We start from the raw sequence: 22221 nt of genomic DNA on the forward strand, positions 1-22221 counted from the left end.
CCATAACAGAATGGTGGGGAGTCAGACACGAAAAAACAGGAAAGATTACAACATTTTAGGAGGACAATCCAAGGCTGTGAACCTTTATTGACTCAACACACATGATTTATTTGCATTCATTTTAGGGGGACTCCCAAGGCAGAGTACCTTCAACACACTCAAAAAACAAAGTCAAGATCATCCGGTGCATAGACCTCTTCATCAAGAGAGAGATCTTGGATGTGAGCAGTGAGAGCATGATTTGGAGTAGAGGTGTCTGCATCGTCTTCGTCTTCGTTGGATATAGTCCCAACCAAGTTGGCATGGTCTTTAGATTGTTGTTTGGCCAGCTTCTGGAAGCAACGATCTTCGGTGTGACCAAGCTTTCCACAGTAAGTGCACTTGAAAGGTTTGAAGTTACCTTTCCCTTTAGGAAACCTCCCTTTAGAAAATAGTGCATTGGCGTCAGGAGTATCAATACGCCTTCTTTCATGATCAAGAAGCATAGCAACCATGTCATGGTAGCTCATGCTTGCCACTCTTAATGCTGGTATAATCTCCCGATACTTAGGAATTTCTTCAATGCTCGTGAGGAGCACCGCGACTTGGTCTTCATCCCCAACTGGGGCCTTCAACGCAGCAAGTTGAGTGATGAGAGACTCCATATGATTCAGATGAGCGAGAAGAGAGTCCTCATGCTTCATCTGGAGTTTGAAGAATTCTTGACGGAGGAAGACCTTAGAATTGATTACCTTATTGCCAAAGAGACCTTCAAACTTCTCCCATAATTCTTGAGCAGTGGAATCAAAGTCAAGATGATGAATAACTTCATCACCCAAACCCAAACCAATGAGAGAAAGGGCTTTGTCGTTTAAATTCTCCCAGTGTAGAATTTTCTTCTCATCCGATTGTGGCTTTTTATCCTTGCCACAAACAACATTCCACACCCCGTCTTTCATAAGGATAAGACGCAACTTTGTTTGCCATGTCGGAAAGTTCTTACCAGTGAACTTTTCAATGAAGGCACTTGTTTTCGAGGACTCCATGGCAATCAACTTGCAAGTAGCAAATTCAGAGGTGGAACCTTGTGAACGTCAATACCTCGAGTAGGAAATGAAGCAGGTAGTTGGAGTAGATGAAGCAGGGCAGCGGCCTGTTGAAGATAAAGCAGGGCAGCGGCTTCATAAATTCGTGGGCAGCTCCATCATCACGAACAGATCAGCATCAATTCAGGACAGCAATGTGGGGCAGCTCCTGCATTGTCTCGAACAGAAAATTACGGGCAGCAGCTGGGCAGAGTGGCGGCCTGAACAGGAGCGGCAGCAGGACAGCAGAGTGTGGCGGCCTGAACAGGAGCGGCAGCAACAAACGGCTTGTTGCAGAAATTCGTGGACAGCAGCAACGGCCTGTTGGAGAAGACGCGCAGGAATGTGGCGGCCTGGATTCAGGGCAGAATCGGGGCAGAATATGGTGGGCAAATCTGCAGCAATAGAGGCGGCCTGATGGAGCAAAACGTGGACAGCAGCAGCGGCCTGTAGAAGAGACAGGAGCGGCTTGCAGGGCAGCAACGTTGGGGCAGATGGTGGGCAGCAATTGGAGCAAACGTGGAGCAGAAATCGGGGCAGCCACTTGGAGAAGACGGGCAGCAGGTAGTAGAGGTCTTCAAGATGGAGGAGAGCATACTCTCTTGCACTTAGAGAAAGAGAGAGAGGGCATGGCTTCTCTTTTTGGCCTCCCTCTCCTCAATCTCTAGGAGCAAAGGAGCAGTGGCTCTGATACCACATGAAGGCACAGGAACGGAACGGAATGGAAATGAAATGACAATACAAGTGCAAAACAATGATAACCAAGAGTACTCACATGTAGACCAAGAGATCTTGATGTTGATTGATTGTCTAAGACTAGAAAGTACAATGCCTTTATAGGATAGGCACACACACTCTAAGTGTCACATGTATATGGGATAAATCCCAATATGCCACATGGCACTTACACAAAGACTAGACATAAAACTCACTTTAGACACACTAGAACACTCACTTTGACTTCATGTTCTAACACTACCTTTGAGAGATCCATATTGAGTCTTAGGTATCCTCAAGAACACAAAGTCCCCTTCTTTGAATTTCGATGGCCTTTGATATGCATCTTCATAATGCTTCATCTTCTCTTGAGACTTCTTGATGTTCTCTTTGCATGTTTGCAAAAGAGTTTGCATTCTTTTCACTTTCCCCCTTGCATGTGGATTTGCATTCTCTTGCTTGAATGCTACGATCGGTACATGCACCTTGTAGCCATACATAGCCTTAAAAGGTGACATTCCAATACTACTATGATAGGTGCTTTGTAGGCGAACTCCGCCAAATGCAACCAATCGTCCCATGCATGTTGCGTTTCATAGCAATAATGCCTCAAGTAAGTCTCAAGCCACTTATTGACCCTCTTGGTTTGAGCATCGGTTTTGGGGTGATTGGCCGTGCTAGGAGTCAACTTTGTGCCCATGCTATCAAATAATGTATGCCAAAATGTGCCCATAAACTTCACATCTCCGTCACTCACTATTTTTTGCGGCATACCATGCAACTTGGACACATTTTCCATGAATTGGTGTGCCACCATAGATGTTGAGTGTCTCACTTTTGTTGGTACAAAATGGGCAGCTTTTGTCAATCGGTCAATTACCAAATAGATGCTATCCCATCCCCTCTTCGTAGAAGACAAGCCGGTAATGAAATCCATAGCAATATGCGTCCATTTACCCTTCGGAATAGATAAAGGCTAAAGCAAACCACCGGGCTTGTGTGTGGGATCATTGTTGAGTTGACAAGGCATACACTTAGCAACATACTCTTTGACTTCCTTCCATTGACCTTTCCAATGAAAGCTCTTCCTTATGGCATCATAGGTTTTGAACAAACCCAAATGTCCTGCCATGGGAGTAGAATGCATTTCACCCATAATCTTTTTCTTGAAGGATGAGTAGGGTACAAGATACACCCTTTCCTTGTGACAGAGGAGACCGTTTTGTAACCGAAAATGAGGTAAATCATCACAAACACCATGCTGTAATTTCTGCACTATTTGTGAAGTCTCACCATCAAACATATATTCCTCTTGAATCTCCTCAATCCAATCGTTATGTACTTCCGCGATGGCCGATAATGAACATGTCCACATTCTAGAAAGTGAATCCGTCACCACATTTTTCTTTCCCTTCGTATATGTGATCTCAAAATCATATTGTTGAAGGGTAGGCAACCACCTTATTTTCTTAGGTGAAAGATTTGATTGTGATAGGAAGAATTGAAGAATCCTATGGTCACTTCGTACATAAAACTTGCTTCCATAAAAGTAGTGATGCCATTTCTTGATTGCATGCAAGACAGCAATCATCTCTTGGTCGTAAACATGTATCCCCATCTCTTTGTCATCAAGTTTGCGGCTTTCATAAGCAATGACCCCGTGGTCTTGATACAACACGGCACCAATGCCTCTTCCACACGCATCCGCTCTAATAATAAAAGGCTTGGAGAAATCCAGGCATACCAAGATAGGTGCCGAAGTAAGCATTCTTTTCAGCTCATCAAAACTCTTTTGTGTTGTTAAATCCCAAAAGAATGCCTCCTTCTTCAACTTATCCATCAAAGGAGCCGCTATATGTGTATACTTCTCAATGAACCAGCGATAGAATGATGAGAGACCTAGGAATCCCCTCACTTGAGTGAGATTGGTGGGAGTAGGCCAATTCTTCACACATTCCACCTTCTTGGGATCCACCTTTATGCCATCAATGCTCACAATGTGACCAAGGTATTCCACCTCTTTTGCCATGAATGTATACTTCGTTTCTTTGGCATACAATTGGTTGGCTCTCAATGCATCAAATACTTTCTTCACATGAACTAAGTGCTCCTCTTCACTCTTGCTATACACCAATATGTCGTCAAAAAACACCAATACAAACTTGAAGAGGAATGATTGTAGCACTTTATTCATCAATGCTTGAAAAGTGGCCGGTGCATTACATAACCCAAACGGCATCAACATTAAATGATAGAGACCTTTTTCGGTACAAAATGCCGTCTTGTGCTCATCCCCACTTTTCATTCTTATTTGGTGGTAACTGGACCGCAAATTAATCTTGGTGAAGACCCTTTAATTCATCTAAGAGATTATCAATTCTTGGGATTGGGTACCTATTCTTGATGGTGATTTTATTAACATCCCGATAATCTATGCACATTCTAAAAGTCCCATCCTTCTTCTTCACCAATAAAACGGGCGATGCAAATGGTGATTGACTCGGTTCCATCCAACCTACATCCATGAGCTCTTTAACTTGCCTTGCCACTTCATCTTTCTCCACTTTTTTTTTTTTTTCCCAGAAAGGAGACTTCTATTAAGTATAAATTTTTTTTAACGAAATGGAGATTTCACACCAAGAAAGGTGGAGATCTCAACCAATCAGGAGCCCTGTGCTACCAATAGGGTCCCGAATGAGAGGACGTGAAAAAGATACCAATGTCCCACTCTCTCATAAACTGGCCGCGCTTCCTCTCCGCAGCCCTCGAAGATCTCTGGATTCTGGCCCAAGTAGCCATGATGGTGTGAATAATATCACTCCAAATCTTGCAAAGACACTGAGAAACAAGAACGGGAGTACCCTCAATAGCCTCGGTGCATCTAGCCTTCTAGATATTCCAGGCTGAGATGCTAGCAATAATCTCCCAAGAACTGTCTAACCTCTGTGCCGGAGGGACAAAGTGTGAAAGTGGCAAATCCTGAAGACAACACTGCTGAGCAACTCCTTGCCTAACCATAATGGCCAAGCTCCTGTCAGTCCCCTTGAATCTCAGCTGTGGCCCAGACTGTGTCAACCAAATGATAGAACCAAAAGAAATGATAGTCTTAATCCTACCAAAGAGGTGTGCAATCGCAGACCAAACCCTGTGTGCTTCCCTGCATTTCCATAAACAATGGTAAACTGACTCCGAAACTCCTGCACATCTAGGGCATGCTGGGCAAGCACCAGTAACTGACCTCCATTGATTGGTGGCCAGACCACCATGAAGAGAAACCTAGATAAAGGAGGAAATCTGTGGCTATCTATAAGAATGCCACAATCTCCGCCAAAAAACCCTCTAAATGTCATTTGATAATCTATATGGAGGTTTGTTGACCGGCCTTGCATTCGGCTCTAACTCAATGGCACGATCTACCTCCCTCATCGGTGGCAAGCACTTGGGCATATGAAACACATCTTCATACTCCTTAAGTAGCTTCTCCATGCCCACATGTGTAACTTTGCTCTTTTTTTCATTGTCCTCATCCTTACAAAGCTGTAAAATGTAAATATAGTCACTCTTTTAATTCCCTCTTGAGTTGTGTGCTATTGATCAAGGTTAACTTTGAGGTGGCAAAACCATGCAATATAATGGTCTCCTTCCCATGCATAAACCTCAAAAAGCCTTGTTGCAAATTCATAGAGAAGGTTCCAAGAGTTGATAGCCAATCACACTCCAAAATCATATCAATTGGTCCCATATCTAGCACCAACAATTCAGCTTTACAAGTGTACTCCTTTGAGAGCATCAATTTTACATTTTTGCAAATCATTGTGCAATCCATGTTATCCTCGTTTGCTATCATCCACTACTTCCGAATAAACCATGTTAATTTTGACATTGTGGGCTTTGCACTCCTTCCAATGGTCCTTGTTATACTTCCCACCACATTTGTAGCATAGGTTTTTGTCCCTCATCTCATTGATGCGGTCTTCCCTCACAAATTTGGTCTTGGTAGCCCTATCATTGGTTGGCTTTGCACCCACTTGTGAAGGCTTTTGAGAAATATTTCCACTTTTGAAACCACCTTCATTGTATGCTTTGCCATCACTACTATAGACGGTAGGAAATTTAGGTACATTGGGAGTGGTAAAAGGTGGCTTTGTGAAAGCATTTGACCCATAATCCGGCCAGCCCGCGACAATTCACCCATGTATTTACATACTTTTTTTCATATACCTCGGCCAAGATCATTGCATCCTTGAGAGTTGTTGGTCTTTATGCCTTCACATCCGTTCCAATTGCATTCTTTAAGCCCTTGATATACTTCACTATTTTAAACTCTTCACTAGACCCTTCAACATGAAGCATAAGTTTGAGAAACTTATGTGTATACTCCTTCACACTCGAGTATCTTTGTTGTAGATTGTTCCATTCACAAACCATTTTATCTTTGTGCATATTGGAAGTGAATGCGTCTCTCATATCTTCCTTGAATGCATCCGAACTTGTGGCCTCGTAACCTTGTGATTGGAGATGCCTCCACCATGCATAAGCATATCCTTCCAAGTGTAAGGTAGCAAAGTAAACCATAGCTTTCTCACTTCGAGGGTTCATCTCAAAATAAAGATCCAATTTGTTCACCCACTCCTCAAAGATATCATTGTTAGTGCCTTCACCACTAAACTTTAAAAGGACAATCTTATCTTTCACACCTTTGAATTCATCTCCATTCCCATGACGATCACCACGCCTACACATAGGCCCATCCATATAATGATTGTAATCCTCAAACTCACCAAAAAGATCTATCTTAATATGAGGTCTTGAAGCACCACCTTGATGAGTTTTCCCCTTGAATGAAACATGACCATCACTCCTTGGGACTCTTGAGCCTTCATTTGGAGATGCATGACTGTGACGATCTCCACACCTACATATAGGCCCATCCATATAATGATTGTAATCCTCAAACTCACCAAAAAGATCTTCCTCGATATGAGGTCTTGAAGTACCACCTCGATGAGTATTCCCCTTGAATGGAACATGACCATCACTCCTTGGGACTCTTGATTCTTCATTTGGAGATGCATGGTTGTTGTCTTTGACTTCATTGGTGTGTATGGAAACATTCGGTTGCACATAGCACTATAAGTAGAATGAAAACTTGGGTGGTGATTCTCTTTGTCTTCAACATGAGCTTGTTGAACATTGTGAGATGGTCCACCCTTGTCTTCATCCTGCGAAGCATAGTGAAGCGTGGACCATTGAAAGTGACACCAAGGTAGACATAGGATGAGACAATCTCCATAGGATCCCCTCTGTATGCGAAGCTCAATTTGGATGTGAAGGGGCGGGAAGTATTGAATACCATTACCTTGGTTTTACCAAGGTTAAACAGAGAGGTCTCGATGAGTGCAGAAGTCCTGTAAGGCATCCAACGTCTTTGAAGCCCCTTGGCTGAATTTGAGAGGACGATGTCATTTGCAGCCCAGAGTTTGGGGCAATGTGTGGCCAATCATGATCGTCCTGTAATTATTAGGATCAAGTGGATCTCCGGCTTTGAGGATGGGGGTGATGGTGTTAGTGGACCAAGATGATGGAAATCCTTCACAAAGGGCTCTACTGAACATGTAGGCCAATAAGGGTGCGAAGGTATCATCGACATTTGGCAGTGAGTCCCTCGTGATCGTGGGCTCGCCCATTACGTAGTCTACGAATAGCCTTGAGGACCATGCCCTTTGTGAAGAAGATGGAGGTGGTGGGGAAGGGGTCTAGAGGTGGCTGATGGGGTATATGATAGAGGGAGTGTTCATAGGAGTGCCATGTGTCTGGGCAGGTGAGAAGTGCGGAGGGAAGGGGAGGGGGGGGGTGCAATGTTCTTGGAGTTTCCTCTAGGCCTCTTTGCAGTTTGGCCCTAATAAAAGTTGGTATAACTCATTCTCTTTATGAGCGTAGAACTCCCGTTTCTTGCGTTGGGTGAGCTGTTGAGAAATCCATTGCGCTTGGCACTTCGTGATTTGCCTGATCTGTACCTCATGCTTAAGACGGGAGCGTGTGGCTCGGCATTCGTCATCATACCAACAGTTCCGGGGCATGGAACCACAAGGTGGCTTTGTGGTAGACTGCCGCTTGCAGATGAAAGAAGTGGCGGCGGATGTGTGGAGTATGGTGGTGAGTTGTGATGTGAGGGTGGATAGGGGTTCCACATCCTGGAGTTGGCAGTAGATGTGCTTCGAGTAAACGAGGTCAAGCTCGTGGTCAAAATGGACGTGGGTGTAATGTGAGATGGGGGGTGGTGGCGGAGGGACGGGTGGTGTGCAGGTAAGAGTGAAAGAGAGGTAGGCATGGTTAGCTTCAAAGGGGGGTGGCGGGATGGAGAAGTCGGGGAGAAGGTGTGCCAAAGCCGGAGATCCCATAAGGTAGTCGAGGGTGCTAGTACCTCTTGAGTGAGGGAATGAGAGGAGGGTCATCGGGACATCCCGTTATAGATAACAAGACCATGTGCAACTCCCAGCTCTAAGAAACATCTCCCATACACCATGATCTCCTCACGGTCCTGTGATGATCTTTGCAGCCCCACATCCTCGTCCTTCTGGACGATGCTGAGAATCTGTCGGAGGTGGGATCTAAGAGGACAGCTACCCCTCATGAGCTACATACTCCTAATGTGTGGGTCTCACCTCGGAAAGCTGACTCCCACTCATATCCGGCTATGTATGGTAAGTCCCTCTCAGGGCTTTGATGAGTCACTGTATAGAAAGTGGCATCCCTGCCTGTGAGAATCTTGCTCAAACCTCTTGGATTTGACCACAAGGTGCCATTGCAGTTCCATACTGCTAACCTCAAGTGTTTGGTCTCATAGCCCTGCGTCCCTATTTGGGACGACGCTTTGTGCTAATGACCCTACCATCTCTGTAGATGGCCCACTTGCCCGCTATACGGGCCTCATGAACTGTCAACATTGCCTCACACCGGTGTGCCACCTATGTTGGGGTGAGATCATCGCCCACGTACACTTGTGTGCCCCTTAGGGCAGCCCGTCTATCTAAGAAAGCCTGTGTGCTGGTGGCATCAAGAAATCTGATGATGAGGGGCCACTCTCGTGTCATATCCTTACCTGCCGTCCATGTATCTGCAAAGGGCGGGCGATCCTGCCCACTCCTATCTCTGGCAAAGAGTCATGGCATCCGCCTTGGGGGAAGGCCCCACCTGTACCCCCCCCCCCACTCGCACATGGAGGGACCTATCCTTTATGCGTTTCTCCTCCTCGAGAGTCCCATGTATGATGCTCTGTGGGGGTTCTTCACCACCTCCACTCAATCTTTCTTGGTGGTCTGCAGTTCTTCCCACAACTTATCACTCGCAACCTTCAGCTGCTCCAAGTGCATCCTTAGACCCCCTAAATATTCAGTTTCCCTTCCTCCACTGTATGGTCCTTGACCATGGCTTCCATTTCTGCTCAGAGTTCCCCTATCATTGGGGCAGCCTCTGGCATTTCCAGTTGTTGCATCCGGGTCTCTTTCAACATCCAAATCTCCTCCTCCTTGATTCACCTTTGCTGCCAATTCTTCAATCTTGTTATTCTTGCCCTGTTTCTCCTGGCAAAGGCCTTCCAACTGTTTTTCATGTTGGTTTGGTGTTGTCCTCCACTGTCTTGATGTACGCCCTAGTTGCTGCCTTGGGGGCCTGAGCAAGGGTGCGTTGGATAAGGGAGGTGGAGGGGCAAAGACCAGCGTAGCAGGTGGCGCAGGTAGGGAAGAAGAGAGAGAGAGAGAGAGAGAGAGAGAGAGAGAGAGAGAGACCCAATGGGCCTATGAGACCAAAGTGATACAATAATGTCCATGGCATATCTCATCATGGAATAGAAAATAAAATAGAAAGAAAACATGAACGTAGCTATCTCACTGGGGTGATACAAAACTGTCCATGGAAACTCATCATGGAATACTAAGAACATAGAAACATGAGAGCAACATCAGCTCCGAGTAGATGGTATACCACTCTCCAAAATATTAAGCATGGGGCTAATGAGTATGGCCAAGAGGTCTCCCTCAGCTATGTCACGTGGAAAGGTAGCTCGATGGCGGTGGAGCATGTCCTGGATCTGGAGAGAGAGAGAGACAGAGAAAGAAAGAAAGATTTTATTAACGTCTTCCAAAAGACCGAACTCGGCCTATGAGACAAATCAGTGTACGTGTGTGGGGTATCCTCTGTCATCCCAACAAAATGAAAAAGTACTGAACTAAAAAAGCTGAATCTGGGTGTGCAATAAGTACAGTGAGTGGGGAGGTGATGGAGCTCTACTACTAGGAGAATGCGAAGCTATATGCATGGAGTATACAATCATGATATGCAACCTAGCTAGCTCCATCCTGTACCATACTGGGGGTATAGAATGGTATACATCAATGAAGGGGTGTCCACAGCTCCCTGAAGAACATGCCTGGGTCTGCTCTGAAGCAAGCCAGTCGCTCCGCACCCTCTTTGTGAAACTGAGCTCTGATCTCTGTCATCTCTCTCTGGTATAGGCGTGGTGTCCGAAAGCCAGGTGTCCTCTGTCTCTTGCGGGCTATGAGTGTCTCTGCTCTCTGGAGAGTAATTCCCTGCTGTGTAGGGGCTGGGAGTGGGGTGGATCTCTGAAAAAATGTAGTAATCTGTGTCTGTCGTCCCCCCTCTGGAGCTGTCTGAGCCTGTAATGATGTCTCTCTGTGACGCTGTATGTCTAGAATGAATCTCCCCAGTATGTGCTGGTCTGCTGCCTCAAAGATCTGGCGTAGGGAATGTGGCTCTCTGAATAAAATGGGATACCTCTCTCTGATGGCTGTATATGCTGTGCATCTGCATACATAATGCTCCTCACTCTCCAGCTTCCCTCTGCACAATCTGCATACCCTCTCCTCTCAGGGGATCCGTGCTGCTCTGCCAGTCTTGATCTCCAATCGATGTGATGAGACTCTAAGCTGACCAATAGCTACTCAGGAGCCGTGTGGTAAAAAGCCCTCCATGTATCTAGGCCTCTCTATAAATCCATCATCAGTGATACTCATGAAGTGATCTCTCATGAGAGAGAGAGAGAGAGAGAGAGAGAGAGAGAGAGAGAGAAATGAAATGTTATATTAACGTCTTCAAAAGGCCATAATGACCTATGAGACCAAAAAGTTACATCATGGTGGATCTGATACAATGTCTGGATAAAAAACCAGAGAGAGAGAGAGAGAGACTCAATGATGATTTGATTGATGTCTTGAACCTTCACCAAGTACATGTTTTTGTAGGCTTGAAGTGTTATCTTTTGACCCATAGAAGTCACACCCACACTGAACTGATGACACACGACACACTTATCCTATCCAGATACGTAGGGGGTGTTCAAACTTCACACCTACTTAGTGGCCCTAAATCCTAAGAGATGACACATTGTGTTGTAGGAGCACTCGCATGAGGGCGCATTACACTTGGGAGGGTAGGCAAAGAGCACATGGGTGCCTTTGAGTCAGTGAGGACATTTTCCTCACACATGGTGGCGTGGAGCAAGAGTCAATTAAGTTCAAGCTCTCTTACACCTTCGTTTTCCCCGGGAACACATTGATGTCATGGACAAATGGAGTTATCTGCACATAGCCCACAACCAGCGACCCATTGACTGACCTCATCAAATGTAGATGCATATGCATCATTGGTGGCCACATCGAATGCGGGAGTTGTTGGTGCTTCCACGTCACATTCCAAAGTGCCCTTGGGTACGGCAGATTCTGGACACTTGGGCAAGTCAGAAAACTGACGCCAACATGAAAAGGATATTCAGAGATCATAGAATAAGATTTGGTGCAAGAACTCATCTGCCATGGTTGTCCAATGTGTACATACTCTATAAATGCAGTTGATGTGTGTAATACATTGCATTACTCGTGTAAACGGTCTTACGTGGTTTGAGCATTTGAAAAGGCAGTTGGTAAAATAGAGTTTGCGCTTATTGAGCAACATAGTTGCATTCCGTACCCATACTCATCCAATGTGTACCTTCAGTACTTTCCGTACCACTCCATACGTACCGTACCTCATACGGAATCCAGATAAGGTCTTCGTACCAAATATGAGGTTCAATGTACAACACTTATTTGGCCCGCTTTTTAATTATTTTAGTAAGCTGTTAATAGATTAGTTTTCATTTCAGAATTACTATTGTCTTTCATGCTATTTTTGTATGGATGCTAGATATTTCTTATTTTACATACTTTATGTACTCGTACCGTACATGTCCCATACCGCACTGTACCTAAAGTACTCAACCTTTATGTTGAGCACCTTATTGAATGCTTTCACCTTGTGCAGTATGATAGCAAGCAACTATTTGGGACATTATATACTCACTCAGCTGCTCCTACCTCTGATGCAAAGAAGTACACAACCTGCCCGTATAGTGAACGTGGGATCTTTTACACATCGTTGTGGTAAGGAATTTCCCAGCCAAAATCTTACTATACATCTATATTGGAGAAGGTTTTTGTGCTTACTGTTTCACCTGATTGTGTGCCCATGTGCACAGTTCGAAGCTTCGATGGGCCCCTTCCCTTTCTCGAAAAAGGGGAAATGCAGAGACCCACAAGCTCAAAAAATAATGCTCCAGTTTATCAGATTGCCCATATCTACGAAATATCAAAATGTATATATTTCAATTATCTACTTAACACTCGAGTATGCATTTGAATAGAAGCATGCTAGTGTCTTGTTGAAAATGTGGACCATTTGCTGAAATCTCTCAAATGCCAGTATTTATGATATTGTTCACTTACGAGCTGCATCGCCGTCTCAATGCTGGTTCATCTTCAGTTCACGTAACTGCCATGTAAGAACTTGTGCTAAACTTAAGATGTATTTGTAGCATTCGGTTTCAATAGGATATCAGCTTTAAGGTAGGAGATTGAATTAGCCTTGTCAGCAGCAGGCGCTTGCCTAAGTAACTAACATAACATGCTGCACATGAGGGGTGTGAGTTTGAGCCGTGTCATTTACATGTGTGTGTGTGTGTGCATACACGCAAACACACACTCATGTATGTGCACGTGCATGTGTGAATGTACATATATATATAGAGATACATCTCTCTCTCTCTATATATATATATATATATATGTGTGTGTGTGTGTGTGTGTGTGTGTGTGTGCACTGTGTGTATATATATACACATATCTCTCTTTCTCTCTCTCTATATATATAGATAGATACACATATATATATGTGTGTGTGTGAACAACACCCCCCCCTACACACACACACCAAAAAAAGAAATTTGTGTAGCAACAGAATGGTCAAATGTAATGTGCTGCTGCTTTCCTTTTTGTGCAGGGCTGCAGACCCAGGAATTGTACATACAGAAATTCTAAGAGAGCTTCCTAGTTGGTTTTCATCATGTGTGACCACTTGTCTCAGGATCACACGGCTCATGCAATCACCGTCAACTGGGTGTAAAGCTGTGGTCGATGCAGCCTTGGCTCCTTCAGTAAGTTTTTGCACCAATAATGTTAGCACCTTTTCAGAGATTCTATAAGAAATCGATAATAAGATCACATGGTTTTCAAGGCATATCAGGTGCCAGGTGACATGACACAATTTGTATTTGTCTGCCCATGAACCCATCTAATTAAATGCTCATAACTTGTGGCCAGTAGATATGCCAAGAGCCTTGCATTAGTGAGCCCCAATAGGTTGGGACAGAGCAGACACAGAAGTGAGGTGTGGTTTGGTAATGGGAGGCACGATGCACAGTATGAACGGACCTGGATGCCTGATGGATGCTCCATTTTCTGGTCAGACCAACACATTAGTAGATTGACTCACCATCTTGGCCAATCAGCCACACGCAAGTTGCATGGCAAGCTTTCGTAATAGTGGTTGTCTCGTGAACTTAAGCATTTTTCTCATGAAAGTATAGTTGAGAGTGTCTTTTTGAGCTGCTCTAAGTTGTATGGCCCGTCCTTAGATTTCATGAACTTTAACACCTTTGTTATTGAAGCTAGTTGACAAGGTCCTCTTGAGCTGCTCAAGGTCCTCTTTGCTTTGCCTAGACCAGTAAACACTGCTTTCCATCCCTCCCTTCAGTATCAGATTCCCTGCCTCTTTCTTTTTTTCTCTTCATCCTTCCTAGTTCCAATTCATGTTTTGTGATGCTTATCTTTACCTTTTTATGCATTTGTTGAGACTTCTCGATGCTTGTCCGCACTTTTGCAAATGTGGTATTCAAGTCTTGCACATAGGTAAGCAGTACAAGCAATGAGAGGACCGCCTAGCTCCCCGAACCCTGACCTGCGCCCCTCCGCCTCTGTGGCTGCTTCGCCCCCTCCTTCCTCCGCCTCCCTTCCTTCCTCCATCGCTGTGCCCCTCCGCCTCTGTGCCTGCTTCGCCCCCATCCACCCTCCGCCTCCCATCCTTCCTCCATCGCCATTCGCCCCTGCCTCTGCCCGCCCTTCTTCGCCCTCCAGTTTGTGCTGTTTCGCCTCCCCTCCTCTCCCTGCCTCCCCTCCTTCCTCCGCCTCTTCCCTCTGCACAGCCCTGTTGTGCTGCCCTTCCCCCGCCCTTCTTCGCCTTTGCGTCCAGCCATCTCCCCCTTGCTTCCCTTTCCTTTTTGCTTTTCCCTTTTCCACCCTCCCTCCCTTTCCTCCGCCTCCTTGCCTACCTCTTCCCCTTGGTTCGGATTGCTCCTCATCCGGGTTCAAGTCGGCCTTTTTCTTCGATTAGCATCATGGCTAATCATTCTCCCTCGGCCAGGCGAACAATTGTTTTTTCCGAAGCCGAGCTTGCGGTCCTCTACGCCGAAATAGAGAAAGACTCCAAAACGACCCTCATTGCCAGAATCTTTGGATCTCACCCACCGTCCCGTCTCCAGGCTCGGGATTGGGTCCTGGCAGCTCTGCCCTCCGACCTCGCTCTACACTTTCGAGATGTCAGGTTGCTTGGAAGAGGTTTCTTCCAAGTGGATTTTGATTCTGAGGACGCAGCCTCAGAGGTTTTTAAGGGCAGCCCTTTGCCATTGGGCCCGAGGAAGATATTCTTTCTTCCCTACTCCAGCTATTTTGACCTTGTTGAGGAAGACCAGAACCGTTTCCCGATTACTCTCAGATTCCCAGGTCTTCCTCGTGCATATTGGCCTATGTTAGAGGCCATCGGGTCTGCCTTTGGGCTGGTTCTTCAAGTGCCTTTACTTCACGCCTTGCCAACCTCTTCTGCCCAGGAGGTCACTGCCTCGGCGGATGCTGTCCCCAGGGTCATGGTTCTTGCGCGTGACATTGAGCTCTTTGAGGACTATGTTTTGCTTCCGGGCCCTTGTGGCCCTTTGAAGCAATGTATGGAGATTGCAGGTAAACCCGATCAGTGCCGGGTTTGTCACCAACAGGGTCACTTTGCTCGAGATTGTCCTCGGGCTCGAGGTCGCAGGAGGCCTCGAGGTCGCAGGAGGCCTCGTAAGCATGCTTCTCAGGCGCCACCTCCCTTGGTTCCTTCCTGTCCTTTAGTCCGCCAGGTGTGGCGAGCTGTCTCTCACGCCCGCCTCCCTGGTGCGATTGATGGGAAGGCCTCCTCGGATCATGTACAGATAGATGATGTTTCTGGTCAGAGGGATGTGTCAACTGAAGCATCTTTGCAGAGAGATGATATATGAGATCAGGATGATTTTGTTGAGTCCTCTCTACTTGGAGGGGGCGATATGCAGGATGTTGAGCACAATGGGGATCATGTATTGCAGGATTTTCAGCATGATGCCATTGCCCTTGATGCCCCGCAGGGCGAACAGGTTTCTCATACTTATGCAGGTACTGTGCAGCGCCTCGCACAAGGGCACGTCAGTGGACTTTGCCCCGTGGATTTTCCCGTCCTCCAGCATTATGAGAGGCATCCTCAGGCTGCCCATCGTCTTCTTAGATTGGGGGTCAAACCCTCTTCTCTTCTATGAGAATCGTCTCATGGAATGTTCAGGGCCTTGGAGGGCTTCCCACCCGTGCTAGGAAGCGCCTTCTGAAGGACCAGCTTCACCCTGCTGTTACAGGAGGGTCTATGGATGTGCTTTTGTTGCAGGAACACAAATCGGATAGATCTAGGTGTGGCAAAACTGGTAAGATGCTTTCTGGCCACACCTTCTGGTCCTCGGCAGTTGGGACTAGAGGGGGTGTTTGTATTTCAGTGGCAGCATCTATTATACCTCATGTTATTGGGCACGGTGTTATCATCCCTGCTAGAGCGCAATGGATCTTGATCATGCATGAGGGTCAAAAATTGGATATCTATGCACCTAACGTGAGAGGTGAAAGGGTGGCCTTTTGGGACACCATTACAAATGTCATTCCCCAGGTTGATCATTGGATAGTGGGAGGAGATTTTAATATGGTTGAGCAACCTTCTGACAAGAAGGGTGGACATGAAGGGGGTTTACACCCTTTGGAGCGAACCTCATGGGAGAGGTTCACGCTTTCCTTTTTTGGCAGGGATTGCTGGACTGAGGATGATTTCCAGAGAAGGCCAAATTCCCTATCTTTCTCTTGGCATAACCGCAGGAGCGGGGATGAGAGCATCTTTGCACGTGTGGACAGGTTTTATGTGGATGATTGGTCCTTGGACAGAGGAGGCACCATTGCTATTATGCCTGGCACCACCAAATCCGATCATTGCCCTGTCGTTTTGTCTCTCAGGAAGCCTGGGGCTCGCTCGGCCTCTCCCCGTGTCCATATCCCTAACTCTCTTTGTCTTGATGTTGACATTTCCCTTGAGATCAGAGAGATATGGAGATCTTGTGACGGTCCTGATCCTCGTCATAATATTGCGCTAGCTCTTGAGAGGACCAGCCATCATTATTATAGCACTGCCTTGTCTAAGAAGAAGGAGGCTCTGGACAAGGAGAGAGCTATTAGTAGGCGTAGGATTGCTGCTCTTCAGAGGGAACATGAAAAGCATCCACATGCGACTTGGATTACAGACCTCTTGACCACAGTTAGAGCAGAGCTGCAGTTAGCCATGGACAGGAGGGCTGAGTTCGCCTTTCATGCGAACGAGGCCTTTTGGACTCAGATGGGTGGCAGATGCAACAAAGAGTTTTTTTCAGCACACAAGCCTTCCCATAGCAGGGATTCTGTGAGGTACTTGCAGGACTCACAGGGTGAGGTTCAGATTGAGCCTGATAAGGTGAGGGGTATTGCTTCAGAATTTTATCGGTCTTTGTTGACTACAGAGGTGCCCTCTCCTCGGAGAGATGTGGCACAGCAGAAAGTTTGGGAGTGCATGCCCAGGCTCATTACAGATGCTATGTGTTCTTCCCTGGATGCCCCTTTCTCGAAGGATGAATTCCTTCACGCACTGCATGCTCTTTCCAGTGGTTCATGCCCAAGGGATGATGGTCTTTCTCCCGCCTTCTTTATTCTTTTTTGGTATCATATTGGAGATGCTATCACTGTTGCCCTTCAGGAAATGAGGTTGTCAGGTATGATGCCTCCATACCTCACCATTTTTTCTTTCTGGGAAGCTGTCGAGTGGGCAAAGTCTAGTTAGCAGCCTCTTGCCATTCTTTTGCTTGATTTTGAAAAAGCTTATGACAGAGTGGATTGGGATTTTTTGGAGGGCACTATGGCACACATGGGATTTTCCCAAAACTGGATCAGAGGGGTGTCTTGCCTATACAGGGAGGCTCATAGCACTGTTTTAGCCTGTGGGGGGACGCGGTGAGCGTTTTCAGATTTCGCATTCAGTGAGGCAGGGCTGTCCCCTCGCCCCTTTACTGTACCTCATTGTAGCTGAGGCTATGAGCAGGTTTCTTCGGGCTGCCCCTGGTGTTGTGGGTCTCAGGTGCCTTTATGCACAGAGGAAGAGTTTTTGGACTCTGAGTTAGCAGATGATACGGCATTGTTCCTTGAAGCTTCACATGCTTGTTTATGTTCTTTCCGGACAGCCTTGGAGGCCTTTTGTTTGGCAGTAGGAGCTACTATCAATTGGCATAAGTCAGTTGGTTTTTGGATCAGTGATTCTCTTTTTGCAGATTGGGGTATAGATGTTGGTTTTACTTGGATTGAGAGAGGATGCTTTGCCAAATACCTTGGTTGTCAGGTGGGCGTTGACATCTCCCCTGCACAACAGTTTACTCCAGTGCTCTTAAGCATTAAAAGCAAACTTCATCACTGGAGTAGGAGGAAGCTCGACTTGGCCCCTAGAGCTTTGGTGGTTAACCAAGTTTTGCTAGCCACGACTTGGTTTATCGCTTCATGCTGGATTTTTCATAAGGGCTACATTGGCCAGCTTCGTCGCCTTATTCGGAACTTTCTTTGGTCAAGGCTTGATGGAAATGCACACACCAGGGCTAGAGTTGCTTGGGAAACCATTATCAGGCCTAAGCAGGAAGGGGGATTGAATATCATTGACCCTGAGGTGCAATGTAAGGCTTTGCGTTGTAAGCTAGTTGTTAGGGGCTTTCTTCCAGGCACTGAGCTGTGGAAGGACTTTCTCATGCAGCCGATCACAAAGTGTGTCCCTATTCGCGGAGGTGACTGGACTCTCAGCTCACGCTTTATTTTTCCGGATGCAGTTCACCGCTTCCCTTCATCCCCCTTGGTTAGGTCCCTCCTACGGGCCTGGGACTGCGTGAGGAGTTTTTTGGTACACATCCCCCCCCACCCCCCCCCCCCCCCGGCGCGCGCGCGCGCGTTTAGCGGAGGAAGTTAACCGGCAGTCCATTCTGTGGAATGATTTGATCTTAGATGTGCATGGTAGGCCTTTTGGGGCAGCTATGCATATTCTTTGGGCTGGCTGGGAGACCCTATGCCCCACAATGCTGGCTTGGAAGAGGTTTCAGAGCCTCACCGAGGTACAGAGATTGGATTTCATGCAGCATTTGAGAGGCTCTAGCCAGAGGATTGCACAGATTGATGGAGCCATCCCAACCACTGGATTACTGGGTCTTTCTTGGAAGGCTGTCATCATTCTTGGTTTGGGGTTTTTTCTGGGACAGGTGTTCCTCTTCAGGTTATGGGTCTCCCCTTGCCTAGGGAGGATGTTGTACTGGTCTTTTTTTCTGTACAGGATGGATGGCAGCTGGAGAGATGTGACGTGTAGGACCTTATTGAGGGCCCCCCAGATTCGTCCAGTCAGAGTTGTTGGCAGGTTAGGGAAGCACGTCTTTGTTGACCCCCCCCCCTTCCCCCCCCCCCCCCCCAAGGGATGATCACAGAGAATGTTAGCCTTTGGTTGTATGGTGGCTGCCCTATCAGACATTTGCATTGGGACCCCGGTGAGTGGGAGTGAAAGGATGCTTGTAACCCTTTGAAAAGCATGCCTTTTTTCAGTTATACGGTGCGGAATGCCAGACATCTTATCTTGGGACACATTCAGAGTGTCCCTACTCTTAGACCCCATTGGAAATCTTACTGCATTTCGACTGACATTCAGAGGGTTTTTTGGCGGAGATTGTGGCATTCTTATAGGAAGCCACAGATTTCCTCCTTTATTTGGGTTTCTCTTCATGGTGGTCTGGCCACCAATCAGTGGAGGTCTGTTACTGGTGCTTGCCCAACATGCCCTAGATGTGCAGGAGTTTCGGAGTCAGTTTACCATTGTTTATGGGAATGCAGGGAAGCACAGAGGGTTTGGTTTGCGATTGCACACCTCTTTGGTAGGATTAAGAGGGATGCTATGATTTCTTTTGGTTCTATCATTTGGTTGACACAGTCTGGGCCTCAGCTGAGATTCGAGGGGACTGACAGGAGCTTGGCCATTATGGTTAGGCAATGAGTTGCTCAGCAGTGTTGTCTTCAGGATTTGCCACTTTCACACTTTGTCCCTCCAGCACAGAGGTTAGACAGCTCTTGGGAGATTATTGCTAGCATCTCAGCCTGCAATATCTGGAAGGCTAGATGCACCGAGGCCGTTGAGGGTACTCCCGTTCTTGTTTCTCAGTGTCTTTGCAGGATTTGGAGTGATATTATTCACACCATCATGGCTACCTGGGCCAGAATCCAGGGATCTTCGAGGGCTGCGGAGAGGAAGCGCGGCCAGTTTATGAGAGAGTGGGACATTGGTATCTTTTTCACGTCCTCTCATTTGGGACCCTATTGGCAGCACAGGGCTCCTGATTGGTTGAGATCACCACCTTACTTGGTGTGAAATCTCCATTTTGCAAAATTTTTTCATACTTAATAGAAGTCTCCTTTCTGAAAAAAAAAGTCTTGCACATATTTATCCACTACAAATATTTCATCCTTTGTCTGAAGAATGGGTGGCAACACCACCTTGCCATACACAATCTCAAAACGCACCTTTCTAGTAAATGCGTGCTCGGTATTTTTGTATGCAAATTCTACAAGAGAAGCAAATGCTATCCCATGCTGAGTTCTGGTCATCTACAAAAATATTCAGCAAATCAAGCACAGCTAAATTTCCCCACACTTTTGGCTAGGCAAACACCTGCATACTGAGGCATCAATATCCCTACGCATGCCAAGCCAACATAAATATTTCTCAGAACCTATGCAGTGGCCATTATGTTTCTATGTCCTGCATATGGGGTTACTTGAGACAGTTCCATGACCTTTGACCTAAGATTTCTTACCACTCATGAGCGGTTTTGCATCGTAAGGCATCGCTCTCTTACCACATAAGAGGGGTCTGCTGTCCCATCCTCTATGGCAGCCCATATATGTGAGAAATCCTTATCCAAATGGTAAGCATGCCACATTTCGGAAAGGTCTCGGTGATAAGCAACAAAGATGGAAGCCACATGATGCCTTAGTTCACAAAGCATTTGCCTCTACCTTCTTCTTGCAGGGAGCGTACAAAATTTGAAAACGGAACATAGAGAGAAAATTTTCCCATCTCATCTACTTTTCAGATAATTTAGCTTGTGTGAGAAAGTACCTAAGACTTTGATGATCTATAGTGATGTATGTGGTCCGATAAGGACACTATCCATTGGAGGTCATCTCTTCTTCGTTACATTCATTGATGACCTTTTCCAGATTTAGTTGGGTCTATGCTATGAAGTAGAAGTCATAGGTATTTATGTGCTTTAAGCACTTTCAGCTCATGGCTGAAAATGTATCTGGACATAAGATTCAGACATTACGTACAGATAGAGGGGGGGAGTACATGTCCAAAGAGTTCAATGCATATTTGTTAGAAAGAGGCAGTTTGCATCACCTCAGCAAAATGGTGTATCTAAGAAAAAATAGGTCTCTCATGGAGATGGCACGATGTATGGTCAAAGGCCAAAGCTTGCCTCACAAGTTTTGGCTGAAAGCTGTCATGTGTGCAGTCTATGTTCTTGTCAGATGTCCGACCAAGGCTTTGATAGGAAGCCATCCGTGGCTCATATGTGTGTATTTGGATGCTTGACTTATGCTTTTGTGCCTAAGTAGCATTGCATGAAGCTTGATGATAAGGCAGTGAAATGCGTTTTTGGTGGGCTACCCTTCAGGGAGCAAAGGGTATTGTCTCACCATCTTGCCTCACAACGGATTATGGCTAGCAAAGATGTGGTTTTTGTGAAGAAGTCTTCTCAGACCTTTCTTGAGTGCAAAAACAGCCACATGTAGGCTCACAAGATCTCTTCGATACTCTTCTTCCTTTGTATGGTACATACTTGTGTGGCGTTTGGATACTCATCCTATGGTTGGAAATCAGCCCATACATGCTGAAAATCAGTAGCTAGACATGCCTGATGTTGAACCCATTGGTCAAGCAAATGTTGATGATGCAGTGTGGCAGAAGAAAGGACAGCCATGCACGAAGCTAAACCGTACCTCATTGGCTATTGCAAACCTTATGGGATAGCCATGTTCAGACTCCCTTGCTAGGGAAAACGCGTGCTAGTTCTCGGCGCTCGCCATGCATCTGGGCACTTAGTTGATCATGCTCTCATGAGCACCTTGTGCAATGAAGAGGAACCTGTTTCCTTTGAGGAAGCACATGAAGATGATCATTAGATGCATGCTATGCAAAATGAGTATGACTCAATTCTCAAGAATGACACATGGTATTTGGCAGATTTGCCTCATGGCAAAAAGGCCATTGGTAGAAAGTGGGTTTACAAGTTGAAGAGAAAAGCAAATGGTAGCGTAGTGTCAGGTCCTTTAAGATCCTTGGGAGAGATGGAGAATAGAGTACAAGTGACCGTCGACACAAGATTGGATTGACTCTTTCCTGAGTAGAATGTGGTCCTTGTACCACTCTCCAATATTTATATGTATTAGAAAAAGCGATATTTACACAAATTAAAGCATAAATCTTAAATAAACAAAATAAAATAAACAAGAGAGAGATGGAGAATAGAGTACAAGTGACCGTCGACACAAGATTGGATTGAATCTTTCCTGAGTAGAATGTGGTCCTTGCATCACTCTCCCATATTTATATGTATTAGAAAAAGTGCTTGCTTTTCAAAAAGATAATTCCAAAAACAAAGCACAAGCAAGTGCTTTTGAGTTTATGA

General features: G+C 46.0%; 1 protein-coding gene across 3 annotated transcripts in view; it reads left to right on the forward strand.

The window, feature by feature from the left end:
• LOC147634680 (NAD(P)-binding Rossmann-fold superfamily protein) overlaps positions 1-22221 on the forward strand; it is a 78075-nt gene that overhangs the window by 45084 nt on the left and 10770 nt on the right. For 2 of the 3 annotated variants that reach the window (XR_015266775.1, XM_086803820.1), the window contains 4 exons: positions 12099-12217; positions 12313-12429; positions 12537-12612; positions 13113-13266. Coding sequence is in view for 2 of the 3 variants with exons in the window: in XM_086803820.1 (XP_086659946.1) it covers positions 12099-12217; positions 12313-12429; positions 12537-12612; positions 13113-13266 (466 nt within the window). In the remaining variant the exon portion in view is untranslated. The remainder of the gene's footprint in view (positions 1-12098; positions 12218-12312; positions 12430-12536; positions 12613-13112; positions 13267-22221) is intronic. The other variant, XM_086803821.1, reaches the window with a different exon arrangement.

Source organism: Cibotium barometz, chromosome 10 (genome assembly GCF_041138505.1).
Source record: "Cibotium barometz isolate CiBa-2024 chromosome 10, ASM4113850v1, whole genome shotgun sequence".
NCBI classification, from domain to species: Eukaryota; Viridiplantae; Streptophyta; class Polypodiopsida; order Cyatheales; family Cibotiaceae; genus Cibotium; species Cibotium barometz.